The 27,649-nt window shown below is 36.2% G+C and overlaps 1 protein-coding gene across 1 annotated transcript in view; it reads left to right on the top strand.

Moving 5' to 3' along the window:
• Positions 1 to 27,649, top strand: part of ZSWIM6 (zinc finger SWIM-type containing 6) — a gene marked incomplete at its 5' end in the record, with an annotated part of 101,288 nt that overhangs the window by 36,765 nt on the left and 36,874 nt on the right. Inside the window, 2 exons of the mRNA XM_023751596.1 lie at positions 3,855 to 4,003; positions 7,188 to 7,338. Of these exons, the coding sequence (XP_023607364.1) occupies positions 3,855 to 4,003; positions 7,188 to 7,338 (300 nt within the window). The remainder of the gene's footprint in view (positions 1 to 3,854; positions 4,004 to 7,187; positions 7,339 to 27,649) is intronic.

Genomic DNA, 27,649 nt, shown 5'->3' with positions numbered 1-27,649 from the left:
TAGAAATCAGAGGAACAGTGAGGAATGCATAATCAGTACCTTGTCAGAGTTTTCTCTAAGAAGAGGATAAGAAGGGACATGCCAGATATCCCAGGATTTTAGGAAGATATTGGGAAGAGTTAAAATATAAAAGTTGAGACTCTATAGTTTAGTTGTTTGGGAAGTCTCTTCTGATGAATGCACGTGTCTGCCAGTCTCTGTGTGTTCTGTGTCTGTCTTTTCCTAGAATCTAGGCAATTGGCTGGATTAGGGACTCTGAATCCCTGTGGGATACAGATGTAGCCCCAGTAAACTCTTCACATCATTGTTGTATCCTTAAATCTTCCTGTACAAGAGAACCATGCTAGCAGATGCCTACAAACATCTGTGTCATTCCTTAAATTTATCTTTAATTTACGGTTCATAATCCTTGCCTTGATGCCTCCTGGATTCAAACTTTAGTTCCAAGGTTCTGGGATATATTCTTCCCCAGGGGAGAGAATAAGACTGGATTTGGCATTGTGGCTGAGGATAAGTCATAACAACTCCTAACCTGTTTCTCCTCTCTAGAACAGGGATCATAATCTATGCTCATCTCCGGCGGACATTGTGAAGAGAAACTGAGGTAGTGAAATAATGTGTTTGAAGACACTAGCAGTGGTTCCTGTTTGATAGGAGTCATATGCATGCCTTTCTCCCTCCCTCTTTCCCCTTCTTCTTCCCAATACTTGATTGCCTGACAGTGACAAACACTAGCTAGGTATTAGGAAGCAGTCGTGAGCAGGGCAGATAAAATCCTTGCTCTCTGGGGGCTTAAATTTCTACCTAGTACCTACTTGGAACAGCTTTCTCTGCCTTCCAAAAGAGCAATCTCTCCTGGTCTTCTTAATAGACCACATATTCCCATTGCCATCCTGCTGATTCTCTTTCCCAGCCTTTAAATGTTGGGCTTCATGTTAGATGCTCTTTTTATCCCATACTACCTACAACAGGATACCCTGTTGATATCCTGTCCTCTCTCTTGGCTATTTCAAAGGTACTTCAAATTCACCACATCTAAATGTGAACTCATGACCTAAACACTGCCCCTCCTACCCCCAAACCTGATCCTGCTCCAATGGTCTGTGTATCAGTGAGTTTACAATATCTTGTCCAGTTGTTTAATCTAAAAACCCGTATGTCTCTCAACCCTTGATCTCCCATACCTCACATATCCACTTCTTCAAGTCCTATTGATTGTCCTATTTAGTTCTCCATTTCTGTTCTCACTGCTGTTTTTCAAGCGACCACTTCATCCTTTGTACAGACCATCAAAATCTCATCCTCACTGTTCTCATATATTTTTGCTTCCCAATCATTCACACTTTAGAGTGATACTTTTTAGATACATAAATATGTTCACATGGTTCCAGAATTTGAAAGTATGAAGAGGTACTCAGTGAAGAGCCTCCTCTTCTCATGAAACTGTTACTCATCCTAAACATTCTTTCAAGATATTTTATGCATATGTAAGAAAATACTAACACACAAGCTGTTTTTAAAACTTTATTGTTTATTAAAAAGATGGTAGGGATGGCCAGGGAGAGGTTAATGGGAGAAAAAGGAGACATATGTAATACTTTAAACTATAAAGAGTTTAAACTAAAAAAAAAAAATGGTACACTATATATAGTTTTCTTCATCTTGTTATTTTTTCCCAATCAACAGTATATGCTGGATATCTTTCCATTGTAGTACATAGAGAATCTTCTCATTAATTTTTATGGCTGCTTAATATTTCATGGTACAAATATTGAAATTGATGTACATCAGGACAAAACATCTTTTACTGTCTAGAGCAGTGGTTCTCAACCTTCCTAATGCCGCGACCCTTTAATACAGTTCCTCATGTTGTGGTGACCCCCAACCATAAAATTATTTTCGTTGCTACTTCATAACTGTAATTTTGCTACTGTTATGAATCGTAATGTAAATATCTGATATGCAGGATGTATTTTCATTGTTCGCGACCCACAGGTTGAGAACCGCTGGTCTAGAGTATTCCATTCTTTCAGTTTGGATAACCTTGTCATGAATTCCCATTCATTACTCTAAGGGGGGAAAACTGAGATCACTTGCCAGGGTTCTCAGGGTCTGGCCCTTCTTCTCTTCTCCAGGGTTGTCTTGTATTGCTTTTTCCCTCATCCTCTACTTTGTTGTTCCTTGGACATGAACTATCTTTTATTTACTCTACATACCACATCCCTTCCCACCTGAGACCTCTGCAGGAGCTCTTAGTCTCACATGCAGACCCAGACGTTCAACGCAGGAGCTGCCGAGCTGTGGTGACTTGGCAGTGGCGGTTCTCGGGTGACGCACCCGGAACCAGAGAGGAAGGAGCCCGATTCCAGGGTGTGTCACCGGAGAACTGCCCTCTCACAATCCGGGACCCTTGGGGGATGTCAGAGAGCCAGTTTTGGCCCGTTTCCCCACAGGCCAGGCCGAGGGACCCCACGCACCGCCCCAGGTGCTGCCGGCCAGGGAGGGACCACAGGAGGTTGGCTCCAGGGAGTGTCCACCTGTCTTGCCCAGTTCTGCCCTGCCAGCCACCCTCTAATTAATTTTTTCAATGTGCACAAATCCATGTACCGGGGCACTAGTTATTATATATCTGTATGTGTGATTATTAGATTGATATTTACCCCATACACTAAAAAGTGTTTCTTATATAGTGAGTTGCAACCCCTAAGGGATTATGAAATCAGTTTTTAAAATTATGACAAGATCTTTAAAAAAAGGAACTGGAATAGAAAATACCAGACCTCTTTACTTATAGTAAGGGTATTTTTTCATCATACTGTCCTTCAGATTAATAGATAGATGTGATCACATAAGCACCCAGATACATAGGTGTATTGGTATGATGTAAATTGTATTTCTTATTATGGATCTTAGTTAAAAAGAGTTTGAAAGCCATTGAACTAGATGATAAATTCTGTGAGGATAGGAATTCTATATATTTTGTAAACCATTCCATTCCCAAATCTAGCAGAGGGCACTCAGTATATATGCTGGCTGAACAAATGAATGAAAGCACACCTTCCCAGAATGGTTTATAGACCTACTGTCTTATTCCTCAGGACTAATGGATCCTGGTTATTATTTTATTAATAAATAATGAAACATAATTTTTACCTGCCTAAATATGTGGGTGATTTTTAATTTCTAAGGTAGTCTACATACAGGGCTTATTACATAGCTATTATCTTTTGTATGTACTTCAGCAATAAAATATTTACGCAGTTTGGCAAGGTGATACTACAACCTGGTTTAGTACAACAGCTGCACTGCCTGTTCCCATGTGGCTTGATTTCCCTTTTTAATCTTCAGTTTTGTCAGCATGTAGTTTATACAGCAGCAGATAATGGTGAAGGCTTCTTGAATTAATATAGTAAAGAGAGAAATACTCTGCTGAATTTAGTTGGTTTCATGTTTTTCTAAGTCTTTGAAAAACATTTTCTTAACATGTCCTACACAGTAGAGGTTTATAAACATCACGTATTTACAATGAGACACTTTTGTGACTTTTTTATTCTTTAAAGAACTTGTAAACTCATCTCCAAAGGTAGAATCTCTGATCTTAAAAAATGGGAATATTTCAGTTCTAAAGTAATCTGCATTTTGGCTTAGCATAAATTAGGAAAATCCAGGAAATACAAGAATGCCTCTTGTATTTATTTTAAGTCATAAATTTGTATGTGTAATTGACTTGAGATTGGATTAAAAAGTGTTTAGGCAAAGAGTACATAATCTTAATTCTTTTCAAGTTTATTATCAGAGCCCTTTTAGCACAGCCTTTATCTAGCATATGTGTTATTTTTTCTTTTTATTTCTAGGTGCTCCTGATCCAACAGCAGGTGCTAGTATAGATGATGAAAACTGCTGGCACTTAGATGAAGAGCAGGTTCAAGAACAGGTTAAACTGTTCCTTTCCCAGGGCGGGTACCACGGATCAGGGAAGCAGCTTAATTTGCTCTTTGCAAAGGTATGATTGTTTATTTTTAAAGAAATATTCTATATATATACAAATACAGCAGGTATCTTTATATGATCATGTTTACAATAGTGTAAAGACTTGTCTTTTGAATATTTTTTTTAAGAATACATTCTAAGTTAATCAATTAGAAACTTCTGTGTTCTAACACAAGTATTAATTTGCTTAGATGTCACTAGACACGATGCGGAACCCTTTTTTCTCTCTCAGTTCCTATTAATAAAATTGTGACAATTTATACAATTTTGAAATAACATTCCCATACTAAAGCCAAAATAAATACCTTAATGGTATTTAAAATGCCGTTTTGTCTTTTTCTAATTAATTTCCCCAGTATCTTGAATATAGCCCTTAAAAGGTGCTTTATATTTTTAGTTTAATAATGTCAGTATCTTTAAATTTGTTTTAAAAGCATAGACTTTGAAGTCATATAGACCAGGGTTTAGATCTAAGTTCAAAATCTTACTAAGTGGTGAAACTTGGAAAGTTTTTAAAGTTAGTTTCCTCATCTGTAAAATTAGCTAATAGTAGCATATCTCCTCAAGTTGTTATCATGGTGTTAAATGATAATGGTGTCTAACATGTATTTGGGCCTTGGTAAATGTTAATTTTCATCACCAAAATTTGATGACCTAAGAAACAAAGTTAGCTTTGTTATAAGTTCTGTGTGAGCAAAAGTTGTATCTGTTGTTTTATAAGAACTTTTAGTACCACAAACACAAATCTAAATATTGGATAAAATGCTTTTTTAATCATATTAAATCATTGTTTTTTCATTGGAGTTACAGCCATCATTACTGGTATTATATTCAGATTGGCTTTAAGGGAACAGATAATTGTACATTGATACTTTTGTTAAATAATCTTTCTAATATTCATAATAATTAAAAGATGTCTTTCAGTTCAGAAGAATTAGAGTAAACTCTGTTACTAGTTATGACCAAAAAATAGTGTATTCATCATATTCTCTTAATAAAGACTTATTCCATATACCAGGGGTGGGGAACTTCCAGCCTATGGGCTGTATAAGGCCCACAAAATCATTTGGTCTGGCCCTGCCAAGGCATGAGGGGTAAGTTAATTAAATGTTTGACAAAATATAACAGGCTAATTTTTAAGCTGATAATTTGTATGGCCTGAGAATGATGTTATAAATATCCAAATGGCCCTTGGCAGAAAAAGGTTCTCCACCCTTGCGGCATATACCGTACAGAGATTGCCAGTTTTCTGATGATTAGATTAAAAAAATATACTTAACTCTAAAACTATTCCACACATGATTTACTCATCTTTAGTAACTCATAGGCACTTCAAACTCCTTTAATGCCTCAGAGTCAACAGTCTGAAAGTTAATTACCATTACGCTATAGATGTAGTACTGGCATGTTGGTTAATAGTACTGGTTTATATGCTTACTAGTGCTTATTTTCATTGTTATTTCTAGCTGAGTAATAGGTTAGAAATTTATCAGGAAAGAAAACATTAAATCAAACTTGATATAGTGGTAACTATTAAAGTTTTAGTATATTTAGACACACTGAAAGTATTTCATAGTCTCATGCCAGCAGAATACACTGTGGCCTAGTAGAAGCAATGTGAAAGAGGTGTTAGACTGGCCTTCATTAGTAGTTTTTATCTGTATATGATGTATATATTACATATGACATATGAAGTAACATCAACTTCTAATTTTGGGAATGGCATAACTTTTAGTATTCAGTAGAGTTAAGACAGATCTGGGTTCTGATTTTGTCACCATATATTTGACCCCTTTAACCCTTTGTACTTTAACTTGGTTTTATAATTCATAAAATGGGGATTATAATCTGGCCTACTTTATATGGTTGTTATAAAGATTAAATGGTAAGTATAAATGTAAAAAACTTTTAAGTATGATGCACAATAAATGGCAAGTCCTTCTCTTCCAATATTCATCTTTTCATGAATTTTTAGTGCTTTCATATTAGTAATAAACTCCTTTTTAAGATTACTGAAATAACCTTCCTGGAAGCACAACCCTTGTGGTTTACTGTAGAAGTGCTCAAATTCTAGAACCTATGAGGGGATTCCATCACTTGTTAGGGTACCAGCCTGAGGCAAGATGTATTCATCTGGAGGTTTGAGATGCTTTATTGAAGATCTGCTATTTCCTCCTCATTTGCTGTTCACAAAGAGAATCTTGAATCAAAGGACCCACTTCTCCTTTTTCACTGTTCATGACCTTGCTCTAGGAATTTCCTATAGAGAGAACTGCTGGTATTCAGCTGGGATTCTTGTTGAAAGCATAGCTGTGCACTTTTGGAAAGGATGGTTTCATTTAGGGTTTCCTGTTAGCCTTGTGTTTCTTTTCTTCCTTTTATTTTGGAAATGTAGCACAAGAGTAATGGACAGAGAGCTTAAGGTTCCAGCGTGAGAGACTGAGAACTTCCTAGGGCCCTGATCATGATTCTGCTTCGTGGATTGCTTGTTTAGAGCCAAAAGAGTTCTTGAACCTACAGCCCTGTTCACTTTCCTTTTACCATTGCAAAAACAATCCATCGAAGTGAATATGATACTGTTCTTTATGCCACAGAACTTGGGGTGAGAGAGAACTTACTGAAATTACTAATTTACCTCAAAAATTGAAGAGTTGCACAACTTTCTGAATATACTAAAAACCACTGAATTGCACAATTTAAATTGGTGAATTGTATGTATGTGAATGTTGTCTCAATAAAACTGTTTCTAAAAAACTGCAGGACAGATGCTATTATAAACATCATTAGGTCAATTCAGAAGATCCCTAAAGAGTTCTTAGTAGCTTGCTTTTTAGGCTCACCTCTTCTGGTGGGAAGTGCAATCAACTGGAGAGTCAGGAAGATGCCAAATGATTTGTCTTCTTGGTTTTGATACTGTTTTTCTGGAAGCTAGCAATTTTTCTTTTTGAATTGGAAGTTAGTCAAATTTCTTTCCTTGTGTGGATTCTAAAACAATATAGAAAAACTAAGAGTCAGTTCTTTGATTCAATTACCATTTAGGGTAGAAACCAGTTTTAACAACTTTTGTTTGCTTAAGAGAGTTGGTGTTGAGAATTAACTGCTCCCCCCCCCCCCCCCAAGAAAAGTGATCTGTCTCTGTATTGCTATTTGTTTTGAACATTTTTTTAAAAGTCTGTTTTGTTTTTTCCCCCCACTAGGTTCGGGAGATGCTGAAGATGAGGGACTCTAATGGGGCCCGCATGTTGACCTTGATAACAGAGCAATTCATGGCTGATCCTCGTCTGTCACTTTGGAGGCAACAAGGCACTGCGATGACTGACAAATACAGGCAGCTCTGGGATGAACTGGGTAAATATAAGTTTCCTGACAGATTGCCATTGAGTTATATGGATGAAGACTGTGTTGAATGTTTAAAGAGCATGATCAGTGTATTGCTGAAGAGAGAGCGCTACTCCTATATGAACTTGTTGCCATTATATACTGGGTAGAAGATAGGGAGAATAAGAACTTTGCAGGAAACAATCTTGGCAGGGTTTGGAGGGAACTGTCTGATCTTAAGGAAAGTGAGCACAGGAATCAGCCTTTAAATATTTGAAAAACTGTATTACTTTGAATAAGTATTTTGTATAAAAGTTTTTTGTTTCTAGAGTAATATTGTGATCAATTCAGCTAAAATTTGGCTGTTTTTCCCTTTTGCCTACATTAAAAATATCAAAAGTAGTTTGAACATTCATTTTATATTTTGACTGTTATAGACTAAAATGAACTAATGATCATAAGAATGAAAAATATAGAGCAGACTCTAATTTTTATTGCTTTCCAAATCCTTGGTGGTAAAGATACTAATACAGCAGGTGGTTGAAAAAAATGAGAAACAGCTGTCGAAATTCACTGGGAAATGTTGGGGGATGACTCTTGTTACCTAATGCTCATTGCTAAAGAATTAATAATTTACTTATTATTTTGTCTTTCTATTAAGGAGTCTATGTGGCAAGTGGAATTTTTAACCAGTACTTTATTGTGTTTGTATTAATTTTAAGTTCTAGGTATATTTACTAAAACATCCTAGTCTAAATGCAGTTGAGTAGTAGAAGTCTTCACATCTTCATACCTGTCTTCATCTTGCCTAATGATGGGGAACACATCCTGCTGATTGATCCCACGTCTGTTCTAGACCAAGTGAAACTTGCTGATGAAGATGCCACATGGTCATAGTAATTGGAATGGACTTTTGAGATAAACTCATTTACAGATAAGGAAACTAAATTCTGAGGAGGTTAGGAGACTTCCATAAGATGACATTATATGACGTAGGGTTATACAACAAGTTGGTAAAGAATTTGACATGCAAGTTTTCTTCCCATTAATAGAATGTGTGTTCAGGAACTTGACTGTGGATGGCAACTCTTGGTAAATGTCAATTTAATCTTGGTATTTTCCTTGGGGACCTGAAAGAATAAAGGCGATGGCCTTTCCCCCCAATTAATCTGTAATGTCAGTAGATAGTTTCAGTGTATTGGAGGGATGTTTGGGAGCATGCTGTAGTGGTTAGAAAACATAGGCATAATGCATGGTTTAAACAACTATTTTTATAGAATACTGAGTGTTTGACTTTCCTAAGTAAACCATCCTCAATTTTGTTACAGTAAATGTTGAATTCAGTAGTTGGTTTATGATGGTAAAAAGGACTAGCATTAAAAAAACTATAATGAAGGGAATCATTTAAGAAAACATTATTGGATTAATATTAAATGAATAAAATTTAAAGAACTTTAGTACTTAGAAAAGCTTAGGATTACAAATAACTAGTAAGAAGAAAATACCAACTAAATTTTTTGGTTATCAAATAAATACAAGTGATATAGCCAAAACTCGTATAGTTCACATTTAATCCCTTAGTCACATCTTACTTTTCCAAGTTGGTTTTGAAAATTATGTACCTCAACCCTTAATCAAAAGTATAAATTCTCATTGGGTGCAAGTTTCCATGAGCTGATTCTAGTTATACCCTCTGATGACCTTCTAATTATGGACCAGGCTCTATTCAAGTTTGGTTTCAGTCCAGGATGAAGAGTACATCTTCTTGCCCTATGTTTTCTTTTATCACACCCCATCCCCAAATAATTACTAGACTGCTATAAATTCTCCTATGTGTTCTGGTGGTGAGCAGAGGTCACCTGCTGTTTTAATGGGGTCTGAGCTCTGTGAAGAATCCTACTTAGAACAATAGCTATCACATCTTAATATTCATTCACCAAAAAATTAACTAAAAGTTGCTTCTGGACTACAAAGGGAAAGGATTTTGGTTCTTAATAAAATGGGGGAATTTGACTTTGTGCCCCTGCACTGGGCTCACATTGCTTCAAGGCTCTGCTCTGGAATTAAATGCTGAGCACTGCCAGATGCCAGACATTGAGAAGAGGCTGAGTTTTGTCGGCAAATGGGATCTGCAAGTTAATTGGTGTTTTCTGCAGGCTTCTGGCTGTGAAATGAAATTGGAAGCCCTTTAGCCACATGGATAATACAGGACTTGAATACAAATGTCACATGTCACCATCAGGACCCACTGTGAGACAATAGTGTTCCCACTCCAACACTGCGCCATTACAGATCATTTAAATATGGGGATTACATTTAAACTAAAAGCCCCATTTGCCTTTTACTGCAATTTAAATGTCCTCTTAGCAAAAGCTAAGTGACAAATTAAATGAAAAAAGTGCCCACATTTTTAAAGCTGTAATGCAAAACAACCTTTTATTGCTTCTCATGTGCCACGAATGAATCATTACACTTGTCAACCCTAAACCAAGCCATAATTGGAGCAGCTACTGTTATCAAAGTGGGGCTGCTCTGTGACAGCTTAATAAAGCTGAAACTGTTAAATTAAATCTCAGATGCTTAACTCCTTAGCACTGGTGGGTTCGATGGGTCCATTTCTGGCAATGACCAATAAACCAGAAAAAAATATTTCCTGGCATGAAAGCTTTACTCTGACGAAAGTGTACAAGTAAGACTATCTTGGCTAAGTAACTCTGCTGCTTGGCAGAGGGGTTTGGAGGCATCTTGGCCAGATTACAAATTTTTTTTTTATAGGATAGATATTCCTCCTCCCCCAAATTTACAATATTCTGAGTATATGTAATTTATTAAAATTTAAGTGTTGTTGATTTAAAATTCGTTTTAAAAAACAGCAGTCACTTAACTTTTTCTCTCTTTCAGTTAAATATATGTAAACTTTTTTTGAGGTAGCAACAGGCCCAATTTCTTCCCCCATTCTCTGGCTAACAAAGGAACTAATTATGCTCAGTTCTTCTTTTCTAAAATTAGTGCCTATGATATTCATTTGGTCTGAGTTAATTTTGTGATTTACTCCCTGATTTTCATAATGTCATATGAAATAAATACAAATGAATATTAAGCTTCTGTTTAGTGCATCTCATTTGCAGATACTTTGTCTTATATGTGAATCAATTTTTCATATATTAATTTTACTTTCTCTACATGAATGTTCATTTTCTTAAGCATAAGGCAGACTTCTCAAGAGGAGTGTTGTGTCATGATCAACTATAGAAAATGTGTGTATTAAAATCTTAAAACAGAAAGCCCCTTGCAGTGGTAGAAGCTAAGTTGCACATTTGACAGAGGCTACACAGCTAGTAGAGCTATAGAACACACACCTCTTGAATTGCTTTTGTTATTCTGAGACTTGCAAATTTTCTGGAAAACAGATCACAGATACTACTTGGGATTTCGAAGAACAGCCCAGTGCCATTGGTGGCGAGCACACCTACTGGTTAGCCCTAATGGCTGTCTATTCAGCAAACTTAATTACCATGGGGGTCTTTCGGTATGAGGGGATATATTGTAACCTCTCATCTGTGTTGATGGGTCTCTTCGCCTTAAATGTTTCCTAGACTGTAATTTTACTTTGCTTTTTAAAACTATAGGTTGTGGCTGCCAGTTTATTAAAACCTAATTAAAATGGATGTCATTAGAGGAAACAGTTAAATAAGATTTAATTACAGTTTTATCATGGGGGAAAAGCCTTAAATTTTCACTTTCAAGTATTACATAATATCCCCTTCTCCCCCATATTTTAAACACTTAACTTTCTCTCTAAGCTGAGTCATGTGTTTTGCTATTTAGCATATCAACCCTGTTTCTTGGGGAGATGTTATTGCAAGAGCCTTGCATCTCTGAGCTGTGTTCACTCGGGTCACTTGAAAAGATGGTACCTCTGAGTTCTGTCCAAAGCTTTTTATCTGGATGCCTAACTCTGTGTTAGCAGAAATAGCCATAGTTAGGTGTTTCTTTCTAGTTCAAATTTCATTGTAAGTTTAGTTTGACCACTATTATTAAGCAACAGCTATAATATTGCTGGACAGATTGAGTAGGTTACAGACTCAGAGCACTTGAAATCAGTATAAATCTGTTTAGCAGTAGAGGACTTAGTTTATCCATTGAGATCACATTTATTTAAAATACTAAAAATTACCTATACCATGGACCTAGAAAATGCTGTTCCTTCTACATTTCCAGATATAAGTAGTCTTTTCTCATCTCTGGGCCTATTATTCTACACCCACCCACATTTTTTTTTTTAATCCTCATCTGAGGATATGCTTATTGATTTTAGAGAAAGAGGAAGGGGCGGCGGGGGGGGGGGGCGGGAGGAGAAGCATCAATGTGAGAGAGAAACATTGATCAGTTGCCTCCTGTATGTGCCCTGACGTGGGGTCAAACCTAAAACCTAGTTATATGCCCTGACTGGGAATCAAACCACGGTCTTTTATTGTGTGAGATGATGCTCCAACCAACTTAGCCACCCAGCCAGGGCTACCTATAACATTATTCTTGAATAAGGAAGAAAACATATACTTAAGTTACACATTCTAGAGGATATAGTAAGACCCTTTGTGCACAGCCAGAAATAATACTCTAAAGGCTCTGGTTTGGGGGGTAATTGTGGAGAAGTTTCTGGGAAATGCCATCTTACATTGCTGAAAGCAGTAGGCTAGGAACCCCCTCTGCTCCCTCCTCCCTCCACCCACACACACTGTTTTATGCCCCTTAGTTTCTGTGGTAAATTCAAACTCAAGCTTTCCACATTTTGAAGTTGATGGCGGTTAGTGAATGGCTAAGGAGTAACTGCTTCTCATTGAGAACTAGAAAGCATTCCAATGTGGTTTACCTCCTTGCTAGTGCCATGGAGAAAACAGCAATTCCCAGAGCCCCATCTTGCAGTAAGAAGATGACACTACAGACTTGGAAACTTGCTTGTAGCTGCGACTGCAGAATGTTATCCTAATGAACCACATTATCAGGGATTGCTTGGCACCTACTAGCTTGTCTTCCTTGGGTACAAGGAGAATACAGCTTTACCACTTCAGTGCCTTCTTTCCAGAATTCTTAACTCTAGTTTCTCTATCAGTACATATTTAGCACTTACTATGTCCAGAGGAATAGATGTATGAAATATTTTATTGTGACAATGGTACTGGTAGGAAGGTGGGATTAGAGAGCTGCCAGCCATCAGGAGACACGAGAGATTAGAACAGGCATGAATGAACTGAGAAGCACTTTGATAGGGTAATTTATTCCCTTTTTAGTACAAATATGTGTACAGATTGAATTTAACATGGTTTTACAAGATGTTTATGAAAGTGAATTGTAGGGAATACTCCAGAAAGAAGGAATAACATGAACAAAGATAGGGATGAGCTCAATTGAGGGATGAGCTCAATTCATTATAAAAAATGTTGCCTTCAATCCAACCTTGTTCTTTTTCCATGTTAACTTCAAAGGGAAGAGAGAAAGAGAGAGGATCTAGATTTTCGCTTTGTTTTATTTCCCATTACAGTCCAGCCACTATATCAGGCACTATGCTAAGCACTTAGTTCATGCATTGTTTTATTTAATTCTTAAACAGTTATTAGCTCTAATTTATCAGCTGAGAAAACTGAGGCTTAAAGAAACTGCATAACTTGCCTAAGATCACAGCAGCAGAGCAGAAATTTTATCCCAGGTGTCAGTGACTTCAAAGACTTAACCACCAAACTAGACACTGTCCTTAGCCTTTTTTTTTAAGACTGTATAATGCGTCTGTTAGGCGGTCTCTCTGCTAAGTGCAGAGCAGGGGACCAAGTGAAGATTATACCTAGATGGCCGTAAACCACGCTGTAGAAGCTGCCTGGCCTGGTCTGCCCAGCCGTGCTCCCTCGGTCCTGACTGCAGTGGTCAGCAGAGCGCACCTCATGTAGTTGCCCGTTTGTTTCCAACGCTCTAATTTCAGATTCTGAAAAAACAAACACATTAATGTAGAATAGGCAAACATATGCCATTGAGAACTGCATTATATGTTATATATTAAGATATTACATACTGCAGATGGGATACAGTGAAGTTTTGATCTCATTTTTCAGTCCCCTTTGCTAAGGAGCAGGGAAGACCCTTAGGCTACTGTCTTTGTCATGGCCTATACAAGGCCCTGATGATAACATGGTTGTCAGCACTTGTTTACCTGATGTGGTCTGTAGGCTCTGCAGACCCTTCCTGCGCACAGGCTGGGCTGTTCTCCTCTGGAATGGGGCTGTGAGTTCCTGTCTTGGTCTCTGCTTTCCCCTTATTATTCAGAGCTCCCTCTAAATACACGGGCTTTGTCAATTGTGTTGTTCAGGAGACTTTGCTTCCCTCCAGCACTGTTCTCAGAATGGTATCTGCTGCTGGGTCCTCATTACTGGGGTCTGGTTTCTTTCTCTGTTGTGTGATCCTACTGCTTTCTGTCTCTTAAAACTGAGACCTCTCTGTTCTTGGGTCAGAGGGCTCTGGATTCTGTTCTTGTCTGGGGATGGGAAGGAGGGGTTTATTCTCTGCTTCTTTAAGTAGGCAGAGTAATTTCTAGTTTGGGTCAGAAGTTAACAAAAGAGAAGGCATATTTCTGTACAGTTAGCAAACCTATGATAAATACTGTGTAATGCATCAATCAATCATGCTTCTTTTTGACTGCAGCTGCTAAGATTCAATATCCATTCGGTACCCTGTATGTGAAAGTAGAAATAAAGAGAAAACAGTTTAAATAAATATTAATATAAAATAGTAGGTTCTCAAGATTAAAAGAGAGCTTTACAGATAATTTAATCCTATTATCTAACAAGTTGGAGAGTCTTAATAATAGTCATATAAGGTATTTAGATATTTGGATAATTTGTAACAACACTTGAGGTCACCCCTTTGTATATTTTTATAAAACTATTCTAAATACCATGGAGATTTAATTAGGGATTAAGATGCCTTATGATTCATTGTATACTTTAGTGTTCTATATCATATACGTAGCATGCTGGTACATTATTTGTACCAAGAATGGGTTCCAGTTACCTTTTTATGCTGTCTTTTTATTTGGTCCATGAGTCCATTGGTAGTAGATGCTACTCTCAAATTAGTGGTTAATAGGAATGTAAGAGCGTAAGTAAAACGTGTCCTTTTCTTCCTCATAACAATTTAGAAAAGTTCTCCTTACTTTTCCCACTTCCTAAGAGTTAGTATTGCACTTGTCCTCAAGAAGCTGCCACCAAAGGGAAATGTAGCTGGAGGAGTCTCCTTGCTAGATTGTGGATCTCAAGAGTGTGAAAGTGAAAATTATTGAAGTCAGGCTAGGGATAATTTCCTTGCACTATTTCTTACCCTGAAGTGGCAGCATACAAAAATTAACAAGGTCTGAGAAGCCTCATTTAAACAATCTGAGATTCCCAGGGGCTTCACAGGAATCAGGGATGCCAGAAGCTAGAATAAAAAGTGGAAGCCCAGGACTGAGGCAGCCACATACTTATACACTCTTCTCTGGATGCTGTACAGATGTTCTCATAGTTCATTTAAGCTTAGGTAGGTTAATGAGGGGTGGGGAGAATCCAGGGAAGTAATTAATATTGGTTATGCCTTAGACAGGGGCTGTTCAGACACTGCCTCACAGAGCCCTAGGGTAGGAGGGAAAGGAAGAGAGAGCAGGTTCTTCTCAATTCCAGCAAGGTGACTTTCACCACTTTACACTATGCTTTCCACCAAGATTTCTCTAGAACAAAGGATTCTGAGATTCAAAATGCATGCTTGATAGTCGTACTCATAGACTTTTAGTAGCTGCTCTTCTTAGAGATATACCAAAGAATAACTTTTTTATTCATATAAAAAATTTCCTCTTACATATTTTAGGGGGAAGACAGGCTGGTAAGTGATTTGCAGCAGATGAATTTTTGTGAGGCTGCTGTAATCTTGTCTGGTAATTGTATAATTTTGTTTGAGTGTTTTATTTAAAAATTCCAAATTGAAATAAAAATAGGACTCTAGTAAAATACAGGTGCCTTCTGACATTAAATTGATTGGATGAGTTAGTAACTGGTTTTCCAGTTATTTTCTCAGACTCTGAACTAAAGGTAATAGTCAGGAGTAGTGATAGTAGTTGTCTAAAATGTGGCTAACTCAACTCTACGCCTTCTGTTGCGAAGATAACCTTTGAAATAGAAATCCAAATCTCTGTGATGGTGAGCTATGGCCAGCCGGACCTTGTTGACTGTGGGTCATGCTTTCCAACCCTTTTCATTTTGGGTTACTCTAGTAAATTTCAAAATTTGCTTCAGCAAACCTGGAGGAGAGAGTGAGAATCATTCATAAAATAGGTAGATGTAAGCGATCAGCAGTCTTTAAGTGCCATAGATTGGAAGCCATAGTCTTTGCAGATGAGCAAGGGCTGAAGGGTTTGGGTGGGAGGAGTTAAAGGGCACTTGGGTCAAATGTAAGCTTGAAACTGGGAGAAAATCCCATTAGGAGGAATGCTTTCAAAACGCTGCAAGAGCACAAGAGTCTGATCTCCAAGACCAAGTCATCTAGAGATTTTTGTGTTGTTGTTGTTTTTAACCACTAAACTACTCACTTTATATTTTGTCTTTATTTAGGCATTTAAACCAATTTCATAGCTATTCTTTTTCATCCCTGTGTTAGTGCTCACTTGATAATCCTCACTCCCCCCCTTTTCCCTTCTTGCCCACTGATTAGAACACTGATTGTGACACATTTTTAGTTTGTTTTTCTGTAAAGGTTGAGAAAAACATTGTGCCTGGCTAGAGTTTGGTGCTCAGTAAATATTTGTGAATAAAAAGTGAATGAATAATTGAGGTATAATACTAGTCACCTATTTGGAAGCATTAAGAAGCGAGTACTAAAAACAATGATTGACATTAATGTTCTCTGTGTCCTCAGTTTTCTTTTCCTTTTCTTCTTCTGGTTTATCCCACCTTTTCCACCTATGTATAGGTAGATCTTCATGGGTGCCTGTGTATGTGTAAAAACACACACACATACACACACACATATGCATGCACACTGGAAATACAAACAGTTTAGAGCACAGAAGGGCAATGATTCCCTCTTGCCATCAGTGCTGCAGGTAATCTATTGCATTAATCAGCCAGCCAGTGGGAAATGCATGGGGAGTGATTATACTATCATACACAATACAATCAGCATGAAGCACTTGTCAAGACCAATACATCAAAGTTTAATTCGGTAATAGAATGAATTAGAGCAAAATGAAACATTGTATTCTCCGAGAAACTCGGCACCCATCACAGGTTCTTTCTGAACTCCATAGAAAAGTCAGTGCATTACAAACTGTTTCTATAAATAAAATTGCAGTTCCAATATGACAGGATACTGTATACCCTTTTCCTTGCTATTCTTATACAACCATAGTGCTATAAATAGTCTATAATCATAATGGTAATTTTTTTTTATTTTTGGTAGGGCTCCTGATTAATTTTTTTCTAAATTGGTTCTCCATGATAAGTGAAAGGAAAGATGTTGTACCAGTGGCTCAGGGAAGGCACTTATTTATAAATATGGTTGGTGGACAGCAGAGTGACAAAAGCCTGTTATTTACAGTGCCCTATGGTAGGCACTGCCATTGAGGAACTTACTGTCTAGTTAGAAAACAGATGAGTAAGTGAAAATTAAAGCAGCCCAAAACATACTAAAACAACCTAAGAAGTGAGGTTATATAAGGTAGGATGCATTTCAGAAAATTTTGAGGATAGATCTAATACATTTCATATTATATGACACTGTTCTGTATCATTTTATAATATACTAGGGCCCGGTGCACGAAATTCGTGCACTGGCGGGGTGTGTGTGTGTGTGTGTGTGTGTGTGTGTGTGTCCCTCAGCCCAGCCTGCCCCCTCTCACAAACTGGGAGCCCTCAGGGGATGTCCTAGTGACGGCTTAGGCCCGCTCCCTGCTCCCCTTGGGGAGCGGGCCTAAGCCGCAGTCTGGCCTCCCTTTGTGGGAGGCAACGGGGCTGATCAGGGGAAAGCACCAGCTCTATCACCCCGCTGCTGCAGCCACTGCCAGTCACCGCAGCCAGCAAGGTGTTTTCATCAACACGGACTCCAGTCCCTTCACCATGAAAAAATGACAACTTTCTTTAGGCATTTTCAAGATGTGTCTTTCATAGGATATGACATTTCTTTATTATTTTTTTTAAGCCTCACATGAGGATATGTTTCCATTGATTTTTAGAGAATGTGGGAGAGAAACATCAAAGTGAGAGGAACACTTTGATTGGTTGCCTCCAGCATGAGCCCTGACCTGGGTCCCGGCCAGGGAGGAGCCTGCAACCTAGGTACATGCCCTTGGTCAGAATTGAACCCAGACCCTGCGGTCAGCAGGCTGAGGCTCTATCCACTGAGCAAAAACCAGCTAGGGCAGGATATGACATTTCTTAACCCTCCAGCACTGTTTGGTGCGGATTTTGGGCTGGAGGCATCATCAGACCATTCTTCTTCGAAAATGCGGCTGCTCAGGCAATAACAGTTAATGGTGCTCGCTATCGCGACATGATAACCCATTTACCCGATATACTATTCCATACATAACCCTATACTGTATACTTTATGAATCAATAACAAATTTACAATTTTTAATTATAAACCTGTGTTTTCTATCAAAATTACTTCTTGCGTGAATTTTGGGACACCCTTCGTTAGATAAGGGCCACAGGTTTGCCCAGAAGAACATTATCCAGGTTACTAGTCAACTGCTTTGGAATATACGTGGCTTATTTTATTTCTTGACAACAAAAAGATGGTTATTTTACTGATTAAATGCCCTTTTGCTGAGGGTTTAGCTCTGCTTGACCTAAGTGATCTTGAAAACTCTCTCTTTACAGTATCCCTGAAGTTTTATTTTGAAATTTTCCTTGAGATGTTTTAGTGAATTAAGAAGCTAGCATACCAAATTTAAAGTAAGGAGAATGTTTTTACCAGTTAAACTTATTTTCTAAACATGAGTTACTAACATATTAAGACTGAATTGCACTGAGAACAATACTATAATTAGGGTCACGGTTTTTGTGTGGCCCTGACCCAAGAAATTTTGTAACTACAGTTTTGCTAGCACAACTAATTATGCCAGTGATCTCCTATTCGTGACTGCAATTGGGCATTTCGTGGCCTCTAAATAAGTATAATTAGTTAATTGGATCATGCATGAAATTCTAGCCTCTTATAATAGCCCTGAGAACAAAAATAAATATGATAAAAATTATGAATTGTTTTATATTTGTGGAACCCTGGGAAATACCAGAAGTGATTATTTTTCTTTGCTTGCTGCTAGTTCATAAAAATAAACATGATATTAAAAAGTAGAAGTTAAACTTCCCATACATTTAACAATCTTTATTCTCCATCTTTGGAACAGAGGAAAGGGACTCACTGACCTTTCTTATTCTCACCTTTAAAGAAGATAAAAGTACATGATTGTTTAAGCACTGTGCTGTACATCTGAAACTTATTAATACAGAATAATATTGAATGTCAACTATAATAGACAAATTTAAAAATAAATAAAAAGTAAACAAGGTGATATTGGTTGCCCTGGTCCTCTGTTCCCTACTTCCTCTGCCGCTTCCCTTTGCTATCTTCAGTAGCATTATACTCATTGTACCTCCTGGAAAACAGGGAAAAGAGCAACATTTATCAAAAATTCCAAAGTGTTTTTTATAAAATATGTAGCTTTTATTTTAAATACTGGACTTATTTGCATATTAACAAAAAACCATGGAATAGAAGGAACTTTCCAAACAAGTTTTTTGATGGAAGGGGGGTGGCGGGGGGTGGGGGAGAGACAGGGTAGCAATAGTTAGAGAATGGCCACATTTATTCAGTCACAGATCATAAGGCTCCCCCCAGCAGGCAAAAAGCACACTCAGTCACATGCAAGTGCATTATCCCAGAAATGCTGACACAACTCCCCCCTAACAGACCTCATTGGACATTATCATATTTTCAGAGAAAACAGATTTCAGTTGTAAGCTGAGTCTTCAGATTGTTTATCTGCTGTTTTAATCTACAGTGAAATTATTTATTTGCTATGCCTGTCCTGAAAAACTGGTTTACTTTTGTTTTATTAGACTCCATTTAGATGAACCTGTGTAGGTTTTTGTTGGATATGCTTTCTATACATGCATAAGATACGTTCTAAGAACACATGGTTAAAGTATAGGGTTTATTGGTTGTATATTTAAGGCTCCTTCATAATTTTATTTTATTTTTATTTATTTTTAAATATATTTCTTTATTGATTTCAGAGAGGAAGGGAGAAGGAGAGATAGAAACATCAATGATGAGAGAGAATCATTGATTGGATGCCTCCTGCACACCCCCCACTGGGGATCAAGCCTGCAACCCAGGCATGTGCCCTTGGCCGGAATCGAACCTGGGACCCTTCAATCCGCAGGCTGACGCTCTATCCACTGAGCCAAGCTGGCCAGGGCTCCATCATAATTTTAGACAGTGATATGTCATTTGTATTATACTGCTAAAATTTGAGGAAGGGAATAATGATTCTGTCAAAAGACTAAAAGCATTAATCTTGGAAATCATAGATGCATAGCTGCACATATGAATCCTAACTTACAGAAGTACTTTCTGACCACGTAGCCTGGCAGAAAGCTAAACACCATAGTGTTTAAGAATAACGATTTTGGGGGGAATGTGGGTGTGGTAACAAATCCTGGCTACCATCTTTTAATAGCAGCACAACCTTTCCACTTCTCTGAACTTCAGTTTCCTTGTCTGTACAGTGAGTTTTTTTGTGAGGGTGAAATATAATGTATATAAAATACTTTGCACAGGGTTAGTGTCAGGTAAATATTCAATAAATGGCAGCTGTTATTGTCAGGTGGATAAATAAAGATGCCATTCACTTTAGAAATATGTTCGTTGAACTAGATGGTATGATCTTTGTACCCTAAACATGAACATTTTAAAACTTTAAATGTGGACTCTTAATTAGGAACCTAACATGTGTAACCCAATTTTGTTAGGATTTTCCTTTAAAGGGGTAAAAAATTAGCATACATACCAGCACTTAATATTGCAGCATGTGTTGGATCCTTTCTATGCTGTTAAGTTTTTATAATGATTTGTTTGTTTTTGCTTGATTTGGAGCTCTTCTCATATGTTGAGTGGTTTATTTAGATTTGATCATGTTAACTAACATTCTCATACTGGTAAATACCTCTTTTCCATTTTGTATTCAGACAAACATTTTATAATCTTTTCTAGAGATTATAAACTTTATAACATTTTATTATTCTTTTCTAGTAATTTCGATAGATTTAAAATGGCCACAGATTCTTTGATGCTCTTATTGAGATGTGGGGTCTGTGTTCTCTCCTCTTGTACCTGGGCAGTTTTTATATAAATGTTTGACCAACAGAATACGGCAGAGTAGATGCTGGGCCAGTTTCTGGGTGCAAGCATATAGTGGTTCTCAACCTTCCTAATGCCGCGACCCTTTAATACAGTTCCTCATGTTGTGGTGACCCCCAACCATAAAATTATTTTCATTGCTACTTCATAACTGTAATTTTGCTACTGTTATGAATCGTAATGTAAATATCTGATATGCAGGATGTATTTTCATTGTTCGCGACCCACAGGTTGAGAACCGCTTATAGTATAAGTGACTGGCAGCATCCACTTCCTGTCTCTCAGAGGGTTCCATCCTTGAGACCTGGGTTTCTAGGTCAGAAGTCTAGTTATCCTGAGGCAGGCTAAGATGTTTCTAGCTAAAAGATATGCATGAGAAAGCCCTTGGTTTCTACATGGAGAAGCCATTTTGGGGCAGGGAGGAGTAAGGAGCAGAGAGAATTTTTGAGCTACATAATCATGAGATGCAATGGTACATTGTTGTGGTAAGCATTAAGTCAGAGTAGTTTTGTACTTAGTAATAGATAACCAGGGCATGGTTGTGACCCCTGACAATATTTCATGCTTTTTCTAATGGTCATTTTCCAAATGCCAAATATCTCTTAACAGTGTAGAATAGAATAATGTATGAAAATGAAGTTCTGTTATTTCAGTGAACTTTATCCCTTATGTTGGACAAAGGGATAAAATTGTCAAAAATGAATCTATATTATTAGGAAATAGTACAACATGGTCCTAGTGTAGTCTACATCTTAATTTTTAATAATTTTTGTTCAACAGTGATTCTTCCTCACCTTCATACTCTCCTTCTACCACATTTCACTTCTGCTTTTGACTTCTGCTTTTCCCCCTCCAATAATAAGAACTTGGGTTCTGTTAACTTTTGAGTTTCTATAGAATATTTGAACCCTAGTGAAAATCAGAATCACTTGCAATCTGAGCTCTCCAAACTGTTTTAACCTTTGAGTCTCAATTTCCTCAACACTGAAGTCTACACAGGGGCACGCAGGAATGCACCTTTTGGAATTGGGTGAACTTCACCATTTTCAACTGTATTATCTTACTTAAGTTCAAATAGCCCACTGAGGTAGGTAGAAATTATTATTCCTATTGTTTAAGTAGAGAACTGCTACCTCAGAGAAACTAAGTGGGCTTGCCCAAGTTCTTGTGGCTGGTAATCCATATCTTGCCCTTTTAAGATCAGAGCTTGTCGATCAAACATTTATTCTAGTTGGAAATGTAAGACAATGTGAGGTAAGGCAAAATGGTGTTTGACAGGAAAGACTGGCCTTCAGGGCATGGTAATTCATTGATTTTTGTTACTGACATTTGCCCAGAGTGTGGGTGGTTGTCCACTGGCACTGTTATTGGTGCAATGCAAGTAACCACAGAGGCCTTTGTGATGCTTTGTCTTCTGCCTCAGTGTGATTCTGTCCACATTCTCTGACTATTTTGGTCAGGTATATAGGACATGAACAGGTTTAAGACCACCCAGTGGATTAGAACCATGTGCAAAGAATGCTTTCTTCTTCTTCCCAGGGAAGTTGCTTTCCTAGTTTTGTTTTACTTTGGCTTGTATGTTACAGTGCATCTTTTTGCTGAAATCACTGAGTGCAGATTAGGCTGAGTAGTGGAAAGGAGAGGAAAAGCATGCTGGATGGTGAAGAAAACCTAGATGAGAGCTGAAATGTATAATGATGAGAGCCATGGATAATTCAGAATCTGAATGCTGCACACACCAGTGATTTGATAATTGCCTTTATATACTTTGAGGCATTGAAGCTAGGAAAGCAATTTAAAACTATTGAATTTGTTTTCATTGTAACTCATAGCAAATAATTAAGCATGTTCTGTGAAAGAACCAGTAATAACTTCTGGATGCCAGATCTTCTGCTAGGTGCTAGAAACACAAAGTTCTCACTGAGTTCTCCTATATTTGGTTGAGTCCTTGAAGGAGTTAATATTTCCAGGGGACAGCAAAATGAAGCATTTGATCATCAGAGAATTTTATTTTTAAAGCTGGGAATGTTTCAGACATGTATTGGAGGGGAAGGAAATCAATACCCAAAGTGGGACTCTGAATTAATAAAATTTGGAGAATGACATACTCAATTTGGTTAACTTGGTTATTAAGGCTAATTGCAGCTTTTGTATTGTTGACTGTTAAGATTAAAGACCATATCTGTTATAGTTCTGAACTTGAATCTAACATTAAGAACATTCTTTCAGGATGAAACCTCTCTTTTAGAAAGATAAAAGAATGTTACAGGCAATTTAATAAATTCTTGGGTTTTAAATATTTTCTCATTCTGTAAAATAGAAATTTTCTAATTAGAGAAAAGTAAACATGAAAATCTAAGGTGAGTTTTATGAATTTCTTTTTTCATCAAGTCATAGAAATCATTGTTTAAAGTTTCCAAAAATATTTACGATCTTGGTTTTAAGGACCATAATCTCTTTGAGATTTCGTTTTCTTACCTTTAAAATAGAAATATTAATTCTGACCATGGGGGATTATTGTAATGAGTTAATGAGAAAATGTTTGTAAAACCCTAAATATAATGCCTGTAGCTTATAGTAGGCACCCAAGAAATAGTAACTATTAGTGATAATAACAATTATTTAATTACGGTTTTCTTAGTGTTTCTCTACTTCTTCAAAAGAACTTTTTTTAAGTAGAATTGTATTTCCTTGTCAGTACTGTTTTATCGTACAGACTCTTGAGTTTTCCCCAGGTAAAGGTGAAACGCACTGATTCATTGTCACATTATCACTTCCTTTATATGCAAATCAGTCAGTCCATAACACTACATACATTGATTAATATTTTCCTAATTTTATCTTTGAGTTACTTAAAAAGAACTAGTGCTTAATATAAATTTGGTTACTAATTCTGTTTTTAAAAATTAGTATTGCACTTGCATCTTTAAAAATAAGAAATTGAATGTGAAAACAATGGATTTGAGATACATATTTTAGAATATATAATTTCTACATTTAATTTTTTTTATTTTACATTTAATTTAAAGTTAGCTCTATGCCACCTATCTTAGCTTTTAGTTGTCTTGGTAGTGCTTTTAAGTAATTTTCAAAATAGATTATAATTCACACAGATATGAACAAATACGGAATTCTGAATTATGAAAATGGATACATTGAAAATAAATCTACATCACATTATTTGTGAATATTAATTTTTTTATTGCTGAGTAGTATTCTGTTATATGCACCACTGTTTATTTATCTGTTCACCAGTTGAAGGACATTTAGGTTATTTCCAGTCTTTTACATTTACGAAAAAAATGCTATAAACATTTCTGTACAAGTTTTTATGTGAACATAAGTTTTAATTTGTCTTGGGTAAATCCCTAGAGGTTGGATTTCTGGATCATAAGAAACTTCTGGACTATTTTCCAAAGTGGCTACATTACTTTGCACTCCTAGCTGCAATTATGAGCATTCCAGTTGCTCCACATCCTCAGCAGCAGTTGGTATTATCAGTTTTTAAATCTATTTTTCTAAATTTAACCATTATAATAGGGGTATAGTGGTATCTTGTGTGGTTTTAATTTGCATTTTCCTTGGGGCTAATGATGCCAGGTATGTTTTCATCTGCATTTTGCCATCTGTATACTTTCTTTGGTGAAGTGTCTTTATAAATTTTTTGCCTATTTTTTATAGGGTTGTTCATTTTCTTGATGAGGTTTGAGAGGGCATTACAGATATAAGTTCTCTGTTAGATATATGGTTTGTACATATTTTCTCCCAGTCTGTGGATTGCCTTTTTATTCTCTCAACAGTATCTTTTGAAAAGTAAAAATTTTTAATTTTGATAAAGTCCACTATCAATTTTAACTGTTATGTATCATACTTTTGGTATTATATCTAACATTATCTTTACCTAACCCAAGGTTACAGAGATTTTTTTTTTTAGAAGTTTTATATTTTACATTGAGGTCTGTGATACATTTTGAATTAGTTTTTTTGTTGTTTTGGGGTTTGTTTGTTTGTTTGTTTAAGAATAGTTTTTTTATTTTTAGAGAGAGAGAAACATCTATGTGAGAGTGCAACATCTATTGATTACCTCCCTCCCGCATGCTGCATGACCCCCACCAGGATCAAGCCCAAAAACCTGGGCATGTGTCCCAGTCAACCTCTGGGTGCATATGACGACACCCAACCAACTAAGCCACATTGGCTAGGGGCTGAATTAGTTTTTAATAAGTTTATTGAATTATTTTTTAATGAAGTGTATGGTGCAGGTTTAAGCTAATCTTTTTCATGTGAATATCTAATTGTTTCAGTACCAGTTATTTAAAAGATTTACCTTTTCTTCTTTGAATTGACTATGAACCTTGAATAGGCCATATTTCTGTAGGTTTATTTTTGAGCTCTTGAATCCATTGATCCATTTCACCACTTGTACGTTGTCTTGATTACTGTAACTTATGGGAAGTCTCAAATATCATGTTAACATACTGTGAGTCTTCAGCTTTGTCTTTATTTAAAATTGTTTTAGCTATCTTATATCTATTCTTTCCATATGTACACAGACGCTTGGTAGGGTTTTGAGAGGGGTTGTGTTTAATATATAAATCAATTTGGGCAAGAATGGCATCTTAACACTTGAGACTTTCAATCTATGAATATAGTAACTTTCTGCTTTCTGAGATTGTCTTTATTTCTTTTGTCAGTGGTTTGTAGTTTTTACGATAGAAATTGTGCATGTTTTGTTAGATTTATAAGTATTTTAGGGTATTTTGGGTTCTTATTTGGTAAATTTTGATCTCTAATTGTTCAATGACATTTTAGCATATAGATGTGCAGTTGATTTTTTTATTTGAATTTTATTACATGACCTCGCTAAACTTATTAGTTTTAGGAGCTTTTTTTTATAGATTTAGTTGTCTGCAAATAGAGGCTATTTTATTTTTTCCTCTCTAATCTATGCCATTAACCTCCTTTTCTTTATTGGCCTGGCCAGGACTTCCAGCATCATATTGAATAGGAGTGACAAGAGCAGGCATCTTTGTCTTGTTTCAATCTTAAGGGAAATACATTCTGTCTTTTGCCATTATGATGTGAACTGTTTTTTTTTTTAACAGATGCCCTTTATCAGGTTAAGTAAGTTATCTTCTTTTCCTAGTTTTCTGAGAGTTTTATTTATTATGAAAGGATGTTGAATTTCGTCAGTTGTTTTTTCTGTATCTGTCAAAGTGGTCATATGGTTTTTCTTCTTCATTCTGTTTATATAGTAAGTTATACTGATTGATTTTGAAAGTTGCACCAGCCTTGCATTCCTGGGATAAACTCTAATTAGTTGTGGTTTACTTTTTAAAATATATATATATTTTCTTAATTAGGTTTGCTGATATTTTGTTGAAGTGTTCTGTTTTATGTTCATGAGGGATATTGATTTGTAATTGTATTTACTTGTAATGTCTTTCTCTGGTTTTGATATCAGGGTAATGCTGGCCACATAAAATGAATTGGAAACCATTCCCTTTTCTTCTGTTTTCTGGTAGATATTGTGTAGAATTTGTATTCTTTCTATTGTAAATGTTTGGGAGAATTTTCCAGGGAAACATCTGGACCTGCAGTGTTAGAGACTTTTAACTACATATTTAATTTTTAAAATAAATTTACAACTGTTCAGGTTATTATTTCTTCTTGAGGGAACTTTGTAGTTTTTACAGAATTCATTTTATCTATGTTGTAGAATTTATGGACATAAAGTTGTTCATAGTATTCCCTTTTGAGCCTTTTAATGCCTCTAGAATCTTTAATGATGTGCCCCCTTTATTCCTGAAACTGCTAGTTTTTCTTTTCTTTTTTCAGTCAGCCTGATTATAGCTTTAATGATTTCATTAATCTTTTATAAAGAATTAGCTTTTGGTTTCATTGATTTTTTTTTTGACTGGTTTTCAATTTAATTGATTTCTGATCTTTTACTTCCTTTCTTGTGCTTTAGTTTTGATTTCTCTTTCTTTTTATAATTTCTTAAGGTGGATATTTAGATTATTGATTTGAATCTTTTCTTCTTTTCCAATATTAGCATTTAATACTATAAATTTCCCTCTAAACTCTTTGATATACTTCATTTGCATTTTCTTTAGGTATAAAATATTTTCTGGTTTCCCTTCTGACTTTATTTTTTACTCATGAATTATTTAGAAGTTTGTTGTTTAATTCCCAGATATTTGGGAATTTTCCAAATATCTTCTTGTTACTTTGTATGATTTTTCTTTCAAATTTATCAAAGTTTGCTCTATGACCCAGATTATGGACTATCTTAGTGAATGTTCTTTGTGCATTTTAAAAAGAGTAGGATTTCATTTTATTTTTTTCTACTAATGTTAGGTGGAGTATTCTACAAATGCTATTTAGGTTAAGTTGGTTGATAGTGTTGTTTAAGCATTCTTCATCCTTGCTAATTTCTACTTACTTTTGTTCTATCAGTTATTAAGAGAGGAGTATTGAAGTCTCCATATACAATTGTGGATTTGTCCATTTTTTCTTTCAAATTTGTCAGTTTTTGCTTCATGTATTTTTAAGTCTTGACATTATATGAAGCATTCTCATTTAGGATTCTTATGTATTCTAGGAAAACTGACCCTTTTTATCATGTTATATCTCACTTTATCCCTGGTGTAGTATTTCTTATTCTCAAGTCTACTTTGTCTGATATTAATATGCCACTTGAACATTATTTTGAAAATGTTTGCATGGTATATCTTTTTCCATCTCCTCCCTCCCCCCCCCCCTTAATCTATGTCATTATATTTAAAGTGTATTTCGAATACACAGCATAGAGTTGGATCTTGTGTTTTATTTTAATATTTTTTTTAATTGATTTCAAAGAGGAATGAAGGAGGGGGACATCAGTCATCAATGATGAGAG

Source organism: Myotis lucifugus, unplaced genomic scaffold (genome assembly GCF_000147115.1).
Source record: "Myotis lucifugus unplaced genomic scaffold, Myoluc2.0 scaffold_0, whole genome shotgun sequence".
Lineage (NCBI taxonomy): Eukaryota > Metazoa > Chordata > Mammalia > Chiroptera > Vespertilionidae > Myotis > Myotis lucifugus.
Note: the sequence above shows the minus strand (reverse complement) of the source record. Positions and strands in the feature narration are given on the sequence as shown.